Source organism: Protopterus annectens, chromosome 6.part0 (genome assembly GCF_019279795.1).
Source record: "Protopterus annectens isolate FY-2018-M chromosome 6.part0, PAN1.0, whole genome shotgun sequence".
NCBI lineage: Eukaryota > Metazoa > Chordata > Ceratodontiformes > Protopteridae > Protopterus > Protopterus annectens.
Genome location: NC_056737.1, coordinates 1,180,014,200 through 1,180,028,654, shown reverse-complemented (window position 1 = coordinate 1,180,028,654; position 14,455 = coordinate 1,180,014,200). Strand labels below are relative to the sequence as shown.

Here is a 14,455-nt window from a genome sequence, read left to right as displayed (position 1 = left end):
ACAGACAGCTTTCTCCTTTGTATTCTCTCCATGACTTTCCCTGCTGCGGCTAGGCTAATAAGGCTGTAATTTTGTCTTGGAGATGGTCCTTTGAGAGGGCAGACAGCTTTCTCCTATGTATTCTCTCCATGACTTTCCCTGCTGCGGCTAGGCTAATAAGGCTGTAATTTTGTCTTGGAGATGGTCCTTTGAGAGGGCAGACAGCTTTCTCCTTTGTATTCTCTCCATGACTTTCCCTGCTGCGGCTAGGCTAATAAGGCTGTAATTTTGTCTTGGAGATGGTCCTTTGAGAGGGCAGACTGCTTTCTCCTATGTATTCTCTCCATGACTTTCCCTGCTGCGGCTAGGCTAATAAGGCTGTAATTTTGTCTTGGAGATGGTCCTTTGAGAGGGCAGACAGCTTTTTCCTCTGTATTCTCTCCATGACTTCCCTGCTGCGGCTAATAAGGCTGTAATTTTGTGCATTTACTTGCTCTTACTGTTTCACGTTTGCACCACTCATGCCATTTTAAACTCTTGACGTACTTCTGCAGTATCACCTGAAGGTCTCTAAGAGGTAAACCACCTGGCTTTTTTAAGATTCTTAAGAGGCCTGGGGCAAAGCTTATGGTCTATTTACTTAAGCTTCCCTAGGGATAGACATTTCTTTCTCCAGCCATGCCCTCACTGTCCTGGTATCTACCCATTGCCCTGGTCACTGTGCCATGCCTCCCAGCATGGCACCATCTCTTTATTGCCCTTAATGATGAAAACAGTAGGGTATTAATTCAATTTTCCTTTTTTTTTCTCTCCTCTTTCATCAATGATCTCTCTTCTACCTTGCTGAATCTGATCAAATATTTCCCTCTCTGCCTTTGCCTCTGTGTATCCTAAAAAATAATTTTCCCCATCTTGATCGCATCCCACTTAATTTGCTGTTCTCACCAAATGTTTTGACCTTATGTTAGTCACCACTAGCCTCCTTGTCTTATGCCTTCTGTCCCTCCTCATCCCTGTCCTTATTGCTCCTGCAGGCCCCACCTTCTTCGCTAATTGCTAGTTTTACATTCCTTTGTAGCTACATTGGTGTTCTGTTTTCATGTTTCTTAAATCATTGTCAGTAGTTTTGAGCACTTTGTCCCTGATCCTTTCCCATACTTGGTATGATTTGAGACTCTGTTCATTTGTAAATATCTCCCTTACCTTCTGCTTAATCCACGTTGCTGAAGTCCAACACCATGATTGTACTGAAGCTATATTGGAACGTGTGCCAGTTCTAACTCACCAGATGTTAAGTATTAATAGGCTTGTGAAATTAGAAATGTGGTACCCATTCTAAGACTGTGAGGTGAGCTAATAATTATGCCTGGCATATACCCTCATTTGGAACCAATATGGCTCAAGCCGTTTTGCAGGTGGAACCGTAAAGCAACTGAACTTACAAGCAGATGATTGAGGCATGCACAATGCCAGTAACCCATGCCATATTCATTAATATCATGTAGCCCACCTGTGGCTTAAATGAAGTGTTTTCATACCTAGTCATTTGGCTTATTACTGCAACAACCAAAGAGTCATTACTAACAACCAAGGGCTACTTTTTATAGCTCTGCCTATCTTTAGGCATTTCCTTAAATTATCAAAATCACAGTTCCAGCCATCAGAGCAAATTACTTTCATTGGATACCATCTGGACACAAACATCATGCCAGGTGACTTTTACCCATGAAGAGTGGTCATTCCTGCAATGGTCAGTGCAAGTACTTTTTCATCAGAACCCCCTGCTGTACTAATCCCAAGAGTTCTGGATGTTATGGTGGATTCCATCACAACATTAGACTGTGCCAGATTTCGTATGATGATACCCCAGTGAATGTTAACCATGTAACAGTCCCAACTAACAAGCTGCCCTGTAACCACCATATGTTTGACCTGGATATGCAGGAATCAGTTCAGCTGATGGCTGACATTCCCCAGTTCTTCAGATAGGAAGACAGTTTGTCTCACCCTGTCCATCAACACTAGTAAGTACAAACCACTTTTGATGGGGGGATGAAGTTTGAAGAGAGGGGATGGCTCAAGGAGTTTGTAAACAGCAGCAGCCATCCTTCACATCAACATCCTGGAGACTGGAAGAGTCCAGGAATTTCAGCGCCTCTTGCCTCTAGGAGTGATCGCTGTTCAATTGGAAAATATGAAGGTAGTCTGGTAGAGTAACAAGCAAGGAAAAACTAAGTCATATTCCCTCTGCAGAGAGAAGATGAGAGTATGATGATAGGTTCTGAATTCGGGACACTTTCTAATGGCAGTGCACATTCTAGTGAAACCCAGCTGGCTAGTAGACACGCAGGCAGGTCCACCTTAATGCCTCACGTGGTCCCACAATTTGACAGTGGCTTAGGAGATTTTCAGTCACTGCGTCCTGCCTTTGTGACTTGTTTGCCTGTCTCTCTCCAATGCTAAGTGCAGAAGTTACTTCACCCTAATTTCCCCAGAGGGACAGTCACAAGGGATGCTGTCATCTGCCAGTGGCCTCCTCCATATTTACATTTTTCCTCCTATTCCACCCGATACTCAAGTTTATACTGAAAGTCTCAATATCACCCTGGTTACCGCAACAATACCCTGGCCGCTCTTATATTGTGTAAGATTTTTGTGAAGGGAGTATTCCTTCTTCCTCCTTTTAAAGATCCTACTTCTCCTTGTGACATAAATTCAGTCTTGGAAACTGTAACAAAACATTTTAAACCAGCCTGTTCTGCCGACCTGAACTTTTTGTCATGGAAACATTTTTTTCTGGTGGCTATCACATCAGCTAGACAAGCTTCAAAACTACGTGGGTTGTCAGTCACTGCTCCAGTTGTTGATCTTTCATAAATATGGTCACCTTAAAAAGTAATCAAACTTTCATTCCTAAAGTAAGAAAAGAAGGATACGATTTGAATAGATTGCATTGTTTGAGAGCACACAGAAGGAATAGATTTGAAGAGAGGGGGCTAGGAGAAGAATGGGACATAAATGGCAGTTTAAAAGGTTAAAATCTAAAGACAAACTTGAGAAAATAGTACTTCAATGAGAGGGTGGTAAGGCTTTGGAATGTACTGCCTGTGCAACATTGTAAGTTATTGTATGGATTATAGTTCATTGGGACGAGTCAAGGAAAAAACAGTATAAGGTTGGGAAGGGGGAACTGAATATTTCCAACACAGAAGTGTTCAGTAGACTGTAGTTTTTTGTCATCCTCATCATATCTGTGTTCAAATCTGATGGATATGAAAAAAAATGAACTTGTCCTCTGCTTAAGAGGCATACATTTTTATGTAGGATAGTCACTCTCCAGTCAGCTGGAGAGCACACATCCTGTTCTCTCTAACATCTTTATTGAATTCATTTACCTTTATATAGACCCAGTGTTGTAATCTATTTCAAGACAATGTTTGCCTTAATTCTAAAGTTTTCTTAATAAACATTACTGTACCAGTTCCCTGCATCTTTGCTAAAGCTGATTTATTGTATCATTTGTGGCAGGAACTCAAAACATGCCTGATGGAAGTGAATCAGCTGTTTAGGAAGCATTTTCTGTTTATTTTTGTTATTTTGTGTAGTGCTTGGCCTTCAGATGGCTACTCCACACTTCATTTAATTTAGGTTTTTGTATTATTGGAAAAGAAAGTTTCTTCATGGTTTAAGGTGGTTGGAAAGAAGAGCAGTTTGTTCTCCACCTGATCTTGTTCATTAATTGCACGTTTACATCAGTGTTTCCTAGATGCTGGGGTTTTTATGTCCTGCTGTCTGTCTGCAGTTACTTTTAAAAACATTTAACAAAGTGTTTTGATGTAGTGACCCAAAGTTGAATCCTGCACATTAGATGATGGTTAATGACATATTAAGTTGGGAATTCCAGAGCTTCTGCTAACAAGTTGTGTTTATGCTGTATTGATGTTACTTGTCTGTTTTTTCTAGCCCTCTGTCCGATAAAGATCAGATTGAAATTGGGCAGCTGAAGTTGCAGGCATTCTTTACCCCGGGACATACTGTTGGGCATATGGTTTACCTTCTGGACGGTAAATCATTTGGTGGACCACCCTGTCTGTTTTCCGGAGATCTCCTTTTTCTTTCTGGCTGTGGTAAGTGTGAAATGTTTAATATTTGTTTTTTTTTTTTTTTTGTTGTTTGTTTTGTTTTGGGGGGGGGGGGGGTCAAATATTTCTGAAAGACAAAACTGTAAACCACTGCCTCTATTTGCACACATTTGTCTGCACTTTGGGTGTGTATTGATTTAAGGACACACATTCCTGAATATGACAAACCTAGACAAAATGCTTGTTGCTTGATTGAAGAAAACTATTTTTGGATAGTTGGTATATATACTACAATTTGATCTGTCAGGGGGATGCTTTTAACTCTTTCCTGGTTCTCCAGCTACCTTTCTGATAGATTCCAAGCTGTGAAATGGGGCCAGGCCACCTCTACTTTCCTCCCAACCCCCACTGGTGTACCCCAAGGTTCAATCCTTGGCCTATTGCTTTTCAACATCTTTATTAACAACTTCCACAAAGCCATACCTAACACCAAAATTGTACAATACGCTGATGATTCCACTCTGATCTGTCATGCCTCTAACCTAAAAGATCTCCAATTTCTAACTCAGACTGCTTTCTCCACCACCGAAAATTGGATGCTCCAAAATCACCTCTCACTAAATGCCAACAAAACAAAGATCCTTCTATTCTCTCCCTCAAAATCCTTCCCTGTCGACAAAAACTTACTCCATATCACCAGTCTTAACAACTCCATTATCGAGGTCGTACCCTCAGCCAAACTTCTTGGTGTAACCATTGATGAACACCTAAAATTTAATAATCACATCCAGCTAAATATCAAGAAAACCCACATAAAACTAGGCCTTCTTTACAGAAACAATCACTTCCTCTGTCCTTCCACCAGACTAACTCTCACCATCACCTACCTACTCCCCTCTCTACTGTATGGTGCTCCTCTGCTCACTAATTTATCTTCCTCTCTCACCTCCAAACTGGAAGTATGTTATAATAAAATTGCCAAATTTGCCACAAATGCAAAATCCTCCTCTCACCACTGCACCCCCCTTCACTCTCTAAACTGGCTTGAACTCCCCAGTCTACTTAACCTCCACCAAATCACCACTGCACACAAATTACTGTTCCAACCTACTAAGTGTCCTGCACTATCCAATATTCTGCAACCTTATAACCCCCCAGACCCCTTAGATCTACCCACCAAAACTTGATCATCATCCGTAAATCCAAGCGCCCTGCTGGGCAGCTTCTGCTGTCTTATTCCTTAGCTAAAAAATGGAATGCTCTGCCCTCCCCACTGAGGACCTGTGATGACCTTAATAACTTCAAAACTCAACTTCATTCTTACCTCTATCGAAACAGGAAATGCAACTGTACTCTTCCACCCATCCCTCTCATGCTCTCCTCTCCGTTTACCCCAGGCTAACCTTCTTACCTTCCTAACCTCACTTTAAATTAATGATTATTTCTGTAAACAACAGCAAATTTAGCTACGATTCTATATGCGTTTTCACTCTCCTGAAGCTAAACTGCTGATTTCTTTTCTCACTCCTTTGAATGCTACTTGTTGCTTGCAATCCCTAACTTCATTTGTTATTAATCATGTAATAAAACTTTGTATTGTGGAGCTTTCTCCACGAGCCTCCACTGTAAGTATTCTGTAATTAAACTTTAATGTCTAGCTTTTCTCCCCATGCCTCCACTAAAATAACCTCCCTAAGCCCTGTGAACTAAATTGCAAATATTTTATTTCTCTTTTCTTTAGAATGCTACCTGTTGTTTGTAATCCTAACTTTCTTTGCAACTAATCATGTAATTTTCTTTGTAATTAATCTTGTAATGTTCTTGTAATTTAATCATGTACTTAAACTTTGTATTGTGGAGCATTTCTCCCCGGGCCTCCTCTGAAAACGGCCTCCCTAGGCCCAGTGGACCTCTCCGGTCATCAAACTGGAATAAACAAATAAATAAATAAATAAATTTTAGCAGTACATCTGTGTATTTGTATTAACTTGCCACAGACTTTTTTCTGTTTTGTAGTTGTAGTTATAAACCGCATGCTTTTTTCAAATTAAACCAATTTGTGTATCAGATGTTTGTATCACTTTGGAAATGTATGTATCACAGCAGTGATTGTATAGTAAACAAATCAGCATTTTCAGTTCCTGCATCTTTTGTGTGTATTGCATCTACCATGAAAGAAAACTTTGTAAAATCAAAAGGTAAATACTGAAAGCACTTTCTGTACAAACAGGAGAATAGTTGATGTTGATTTAGTACTGTCAGTGTTTAAAAGAAAACTACATTGATTGTCACTTAGCAGATGATAATGCGAACCTTTGATGTGTAGAGAGCTGTGAATTTTAGCCACACATCAGGCACTTGGACCATATGATGTTACTAAGGATTCATGTTGTTAAAAGACTCTTAATAAACTAGAAACCCCAAATAAGAATCTACAATGTTGACTGCCATAAACAGACTGCCATAAACATTGTATTATTAAAAAAGCAAATGTTCTTCATGTTTCACTGTTGCAGTCATCACATTTGGGTTATCCTTGCCAGGGTAGCCCTCAGTCGGCCCGAATACCAGAGGCTTAGTATTTCTGTATCGGTTGCTGTCGCTTCAGGACTGAAGTCAGGTCGTCAGTAGTGTAAAGTAAGGCAGCCAATGCCATTACATCAGTCTTTCTTGCTGAGGAGCCTGAAGCAGAAGCAGTTCGCACGAGTGCCGATTGGCCGCTACCTGAGTTTTGTTTTCCAAATAGTTGAAGTCTTCTAAAGTTAAGTACCCCACTGGGGATCCTTTTTTCCTGCTCTAACCTATGTCAGAAAAAGTTAACAATTCTCTCGCCTGTCGAAAGCAAATACCACACTGAGACTTTCATTCTTACTGCGTCACTTGCTTAGGCCCAGACCACGACACACCCCCCCCCCCCCACTGATGCTTTTGTGCTTTGTTCAACGCCAGAACTTTTCATCATCGGGCCCTTATTGTAGCTAGATATTTTCGCTGTCAGTCCTCGATTTCTGGTATGGCTTAGGTAAGCCATCCAACATCAGATCTTCCAAAAAAAGTAAGGATAAAGACAGAGACAAACCACACAGGTCCAAACCTACCGACGTTGCTTCCATTAAGCTAATCGTCAGTTCTCTGTTCCACAGTGAAGAGCTTTCTCAGCCCCTGATGCCTGCTTCTGTGGATTCGCAGGCCGCTACCGAGACCCTTTCGGAGTCCGGTATGCTGCAAAACTCTTCATCGACTAAGGATTCTGCGGTTGTCTCTACCTTGGTTGGGTCCGGAACTGCTGCGAGTGCACTAGCTTCCGAGGAAGTACTTCGCACTACCGATTCTCGACATGAAACAACAGCTTTTTTCATGTCTTCTGTTCTTTCGAAAATTACTGAGTTTCTAAGGCCCAGGGTATGAACCACACCCAAGAAACCGACGAACCCATCTTGGGCACCTGCTTCTTTGCCTCAGTCTCAAATGCTTAAAAAGGCGAAAGACCTTATAATGTTGATCAGGGGAGGCCAAGCTACCCTTTCCAAAAGAAAAAGGGATTTGTCCCCAGTAGTCTTATCTGAACAGGAGTCTGATGACTCCGATGCCTCTGAATATGAAGACATGCAACCCCTCTCTGCTTATGAGGATTCTGATGCAGAGGAATCCATTCATTCAGCCTTTCACCTCAAGAAATTTCCTTTGGGGAAACCCTTCATAATTTAAAGGAGCATTTCTAATGGGAATGTCAGGACTACCCTCAGTCTAAAAAGAGACTCAGGGAATTTTTAGATCTTCCCCAGCACAGACCCCTGGCCATTCCTCCTGTCCTGGATGTTGTGAATGATATTTTCATGGAATCTAGTTTAACTTCTGACACACTCCCTCCCGCTCCCAGGAAACCTGGTAGGTATTAGAGTATATGACTATCTCAAATTTCTTTTCAAAAATCCTACTGCGGACCCTGAGCTCATCTCGTACTGCGGACCCTGAGCTCATCTCGTACTGCGGACCCTGAGCTCATCTCCTACTGCGGACCCTGGGCTCATCTCCTACTGCGGACCCTGGGCTCATCTCCTACTGCAGACCCTGGGCTCATCTCCTACTGCGGACCCTGGGCTCATCTCCTACTGCGGACCCTGGGCTCATCTCTTACTGCGGACCCTGGGCTCATCTCCTACTGCGGACCCTGGGCTCATCTCCTACTGCGGACCCTGGGCTCATCTCCTACTGCGGAGCCTGGGCTCATCTCCTACTGCGGACCCTGGGCTCATCTCCTACTGCGGACCCTGGGCTCATCTCCTACTGTGGACCCTGAGCTCATCTCCTACTGCGGACCCTGAGCTCATCTCTTACTACGGACCCTGGGCTCATCTCCCAAGGGCCAAAAGGAATTAAAGCAACTTCTGCTAGGAATCCCACCCCCTCGGATAGGGAACCCTGAGCACTAGACAAATGGGGTAAAAAAGTATACACCTCTGCTACTCTTGCTATTAGAGCCCTAAATTGTCAGTTTCATATGCTGAAATTTCAGCAGCATACCATGGAACTCCTCAAACAAAAAATATCATCTTTTCCTGCTTGTGCAGAAAATAGAGTTGCAAGACTTAATGCATTCTGCAAGTCAAGTACTAAGCACACCTTACACTGTTGTTTTGATGCCCTAGAAGCATCTTGCAGGGCAGCAGTCACCGGTTCTGTCCTTAGAAGACTTGCGTGGCTTAAGGAATAGCCCTTGCCAGACCATGTCAAATCTAAACTATTGGATGCACCCTTGCATAAAGACAACTTATTTGGCACCAAGGCAGAGACAGTTAAGGATTCCTGCAGGTCCAGCCACCCAGGTTCAGTAGGCATTGCCCCTCCAAACACTGGTCCTTTCCTGCCCCCTCCAGGTCAGTACAGCCCAGATCCCGGGGAAGCAGACCCCCCCAGACAACAGCCACAGGGAATGCAGAGATCAAATCAATGGAGTACCTCCACTTCTAAACCAGGGAGTGCAAAGCCACCCCCTCATGGTAAGAACTCACAATGACTCTCAACTTCCACCACCTCCCTCTGCCCACCTGCACTTGCCCCTGAGAAGAAAACTCTCCTTCCAGGCAAGCACCTGGGCCACCATTACCAACAACTGCTGGGTCCTCAACATAGTATCCCAGGAATACAAATTTTCTTTCCACACTCTATCAACCCCAAAAGGGTTCCCAGATCTACCTCCAAACCAGTGAGCAGAGGCCAAAGGCAAGTCCTTTCCCTGCTCTCCATGAGGGCAGTAGAACACGTTCCTACGGTACAGATAGGCCAAGGTTTCTACTCCAGGGTCTTCCTAGTACCCAGAAAAGAAGGCACCTGATGGCTCATCCTTGATTTATCCATTCTAAACACCTTCCTGGTGATACCAAAATTCTAAATGCTCACCCTTCAGCAAATACTGCCTATGCTCTCCAAGGATGCCTGGCTAGCCACCCTAGACCTAAAAGAGGCCTACTTACACATCTCCATCAGGGAATCATGCAGGAAATATCTACGTTTCAGGGCAGGATCTCTGCACATTCAGTTTTCTGTGCTTCCCTTTGGCTTATCTAGTGCTCCCAGAGTTTTCACAAAATGCCTGGCCCCCGCCATTGCTTTGCAGGCAAAGAAATATTCAAATTTCCCCATACTTAGGCTACCTAATTCAGGCAGACAGTCAGGAAAAGCTGCTCAAGAATGTGGCCTTTGTAAAGGACCTACTGACCTCCCTAGGGTACACTGTCAATGAAAAGAAATCCAAACTAGTACCCACCCAAAAAATTATATTCCTGGGAGCAAGCCTGGACACAGCATCCCAGATGGCATTCCTTACACCTGAAAAGCAAACTTTCCTGACAGCCTATTTTTCTCAACTCGCCACCAGAACCCAGTTATCCGCAAGGAAAATCCTGCAAGCTCTAGGGTTCATGGCCTCCTGCATTCTACTCATTCCATATGCCAGACTGCATATGAGGAAACTATATTGGTACCTAAAAAGCCTTTGGAGTCAACACCGTCAGACCTGGAAAGTCTTATACCCATAATACCTTGTCTAAGGAAAGATTTCCTTTGGTGGGCAGCAGCATGCTACCACAACAAGGGACTACCCTTCTCACCACCCCACGCCGCCCAGACCCTCACCACAGAAGCATCAGACTATGCCTGGCGTGCACACCTGAATGGCAGGTGCATAGAGGGCCAGTGGAGCCCACATCAAATACATCTTCACATCAATCAAAAAGAGATGTTAGCTGTCCACGTATTGACAGCTTTCAGACCCCTTCTCTCCCCAGGGACTCTACTGATCAAAACAGACAACACCACTATCGTGTGGTACATCAACAAGCAGAGAGGGACTCACTCCTACCCTATATGCAGGCTCGCCATGACCATTTGGCACACAGCCTCGGCCATGTAACTACACCTGTTAGCACAATTCCTGCCAGGCTCTCTCAACTCTCTGGGCGACAACTTGAGCAAAAATCTTCTGGACCCACATGAGTGGCAGCCAAACCAAAGAACCTTCACCCTTATAACTCAGAAATGGGGCACCCCAAAGGTAGACCTCTTTGCTTCCCACTCCAACCATCAGCTCAGCAAATTCTGCACCAGGGAACCTCACTGCAGGGCCTGGAAAGTGAATGCTCTATCTTTCCAGTGGGTCAACCTCTCTGTCTATGCATTTCCCCAACTACCTCTCATTACTAGGGTACTGCTCAAAATAAAGGAGGAAAAACCAAGGGCAATCCTGATTGCCCTAGACTGGCCATGCCTGCACTGGTACCCACAGCTGAGCAGCCTGTCTCCTCTGCCACCATGGCATCTCCCTCAGATCCCAACACTTCTGACCCAGACGGAAGGAGAATTCATGCACCCCAATTGCAGACCCTCATTTTGGCAGCCTGGCTTATTCCCTGACCACTGTACGAGCTGCCAATCTCCGTAAACAGGTTCTAGATGTTATACATGAGGCCAGACAGCCTAGCACTAAAAAGTCTTATGCTGACAAATGGAAAAGGTTCTGCACCTGGATCCAGGCTAAGGTAGCCGATACGGCACAGCCCTCCCTACCTCTCATCCAGGATTACCTAGCTGACCTACTACACAGTAACAGTTGTCTGTCCTTTTCCCCTATTAACATTCATGCCTCTGCTATCTCTACTTATTTCAGCACTGAGCAACCTCTTTTTTCACACTCTCTCATTAAACAGTTCCTCAGAGGGGCTAGCAATACTGCACTCTCTAGATGGGCACAGACAGCTCAGATTCTGTCTAGACAGGACTAAATCATTCAGAAAGACTGATCAGTTGTTAGTCAGCATTGCTGCAGGAGCAGAGGGCAAAGCCATATCCAAACCGTTTCCAAATGGATAGCACACTGCATCCATTTCTGTTACAAGCAACATGGGAAACCTCCCCCTAAGGGGGTCAGAACTCACTCTACCAGAGCAACCTCCACGTCTATAGCTTTCCTCAGAGGAGTCCCTACCAGGGACATCCTGGAGGCTGCAACATGGACATCTGTTCATACCATCTCCAAGCATTACCACCTGCCTATCTTCTCCAAATCCAGGGCAGGCTTTGCCCCCGCAGTCTTGCAGGGAATCCTAGCCAGCCCCCAGTCGTCTTGACTGCCTCCATCCTTTTCCTCAGTTTTGGGAATCAACCCAAATGTGATGACTGCAACAGTGAAACAAGAAGAACATAGTACACTTGTGTACACTTACCATAAATGTAGATGTTAGTGTATTCACTGTTGCAGTCCTGGATGATGTCCTTCAAGGATGCATCTGCAGTCATCACATATGGGTTGTCCTGCCTCAGGCAGCCCTTCGGTCGGCTGGATTCCAAAGTCTGGGTCTGGCCTCGGCTGATGTCGCACTTTCCCCGACGTCAGAGCGTTTGGGGTAAAAAAGCATCAGCCGACGCCATCTTCCTCAGTCTTTCTTGCCGCGTGGTGCCCGAAGCAGAAGCAGTTCGCAAGTGCCGGTCGGTCAGCTCCTGTGATTCAGCTACCAAAGACTTCGAAAAAGCTAAGTACCCCTGTTGGGGACTCTTTCTTGCCTCAGCCGATGTCAGATAAAGTTAATAATTGTTTAACCTGTGGGAAACAAATACCTCATAAGGATTTCCACTCTTACTGCCTCCCCTGCCTAGGCCCAGACCACGACGTCTCAGCCTGTTCAGCCTGTGCTTCCTTCAACCGACAAACTCTTAGACATCGGTCGGAGTTTGCAGAGGAGTTTTTTGGGGCTAGTTTTGCTTATAAGATGCCGTCGGAGACTCCGACTTCGCATTTAGTCAAAAAACGGAAGGACAAGGACCGACACACGCGGGCCGCGGTTTTGGCTGAAACCTCGGTCAGGCCTACCGCGAGTGTCTCGGTCTCAGCTGAAACCGATTCCTTGGTACTTCCTATTACCGAAACCACACAACCGACTACCTCAGCCCTGGAGGCCCCGGCCGAGTCAGTCATTGAATTACCTACTGACACCGGTGTCCAGGAACCTTCCAACACCATTACTTTAGATAAGTCTACTCCTGCACGTGGTGCAGCCAGACCCCCCTGCTTCCATGTCCATTAAGGCTTTCTCTAGGGCTAAGGCTGCTAAACTTTCTAAGGCTTTGCCTCCCAAAGTTTCCTCTCAGAGACCTTCTTCTAGCTCTCAGATTCTTACCCTAGCAGGGGATCTGATTTCATTAATTAGAGGCTCCCAACCTCATCCGGACAGGGGCTCTCAACCACCTCCAGACAAAAGGCCCAGGGTTGAGCCCTCTGATCCACAGTCCTCAGATGAGTCCACGGATGGCTCTGCTCTGTCAGACCTCCAGGAGGAGGCTTATTCGGCCTACGAGGATTCTGATGCTGAAGAATCTATTCCCTCGGCCTCCCCCTCCTGAAGAGTTTTCATTTGGAGAAACATTACACACTATGAGAGAACATTTTCAGTGGCAGGGTCAGGAATTCTCTGATTCCAGAAAGAGATTAAGGACCTTTTTACATTTACCTCAGCATAGGCCCTCAGCTATACCTCCTGTTTTGAATGTCATTGATGATGTCTATTCAGATGCTTGTACTGCCCCTGACTCTCTCCCTCCGGCTCCTGCCAAACCAGATGGGTACTACAGGGTCCCGGACTCACATTTTCACCTGTACAAGGCCCACTCTGCTGATCCAGAAACTATTTCCCAGGGCCCTAAAGGGGTTGCAGCTGCCACTGCTAAAAATCCTCTACCCTCTGAAAGGGAGTCCAGATCATTAGAGAGATGGGGTAAGAAAGTGTATACTTCTGCAACTCTTTCCATGAGGGCATTAAACTGTCAATTCCATATGATACAGTACCAAGAGTATTTACTAGATGAATTGCATAAGAAAATGTCCTCTTCTGAACCCCTTGATCGTAAATCCCTTCAGGATCTGGTGCATAACTCCCAGCAGGTTAGTAACCATTTCTTGCAGTGTGGGTATGATGCATTGGAAGCTTCATGTAGATCAGCTATGACAGGTGCAGTTATATGTAAGCATGCCTGGCTGAAGGAACAATCTCTGCCAGACCATGTTAAAGCTAAGCTTTTGGATGCTCCTATGGAAAAGCAAAAATTATTTGGTTCCACGGCTCAAGAGGTTTTAAAGAAGTTTGAAGAAAAGGCAAAATCTGTGCGAACAGTAAAAGACTTTTTGCAAGTCCAACCACCGAGATTCAGCAGAAATTGGCCTACTAAGAATTGGTCCTTTCCGGACTCAGACAGATCTCAGAGGCAGGAATAGACGTGCCAGAGGTAGAGGGCAAGCTAGAGGCTCCTACAGAGGCCGTCAGTGGCAGCCTCCCAACCAGAGAGGTAGTGCAGGAACTACAACTGCTACACCAGGACAGACTCAATGACTTTATTTTGACTCCGCCGACCAGGGCTCAATTAGAAGCACCTTTGGCGGAAAGCTTTCTTTATTCTCAAAAAATTGGCACAGCATTACAAGGGACACATGGACACTGCAAATAATAGACAAAGGATACAGGTTCCATTTCCACTCATTGCCAAAAAGAAAAGGCATGCCAAACCTGCCACCAAATCAGAGGGCAGAGGCTTTGAAGCAAATTACCAACTTAATGCAAATGAAAGCCATAGAAAAGGTACCTCTTTCAGAACAAGGCCAGGGATTTTACTCAAGATTATTCCTTGTTCCAAGAAAAGAAAATCAATGGAGGCCTATTCTCAACTTGTCCGCACTGAATACGTACCTCATTGTGCCAAAATTCAAAATGCTGACTCTACAGCAACTCCTTCCCATGCTGGGCAAGGGGTCTTGGCTGGTGACTCTAGACCTCAAGGAGCCATACCTGCATGTCCCTATTCGACAAGCTGCAGAAGACACCTCAGATTTCTTGCAGGGTCAGAGCATT

At 44.8% G+C, this 14,455-nt stretch overlaps 1 protein-coding gene across 2 annotated transcripts in view; it reads left to right on the top strand.

Moving 5' to 3' along the window:
• LOC122804746 (probable hydrolase PNKD) overlaps positions 1-14,455 on the top strand; it is a 660,794-nt gene that overhangs the window by 362,508 nt on the left and 283,831 nt on the right. For both annotated transcript variants that reach the window (XM_044074811.1, XM_044074810.1), the window contains exon 6: positions 3,943-4,106. In XM_044074811.1, coding sequence (XP_043930746.1) covers positions 3,943-4,106 — 164 coding nt within the window. The remainder of the gene's footprint in view (positions 1-3,942; positions 4,107-14,455) is intronic.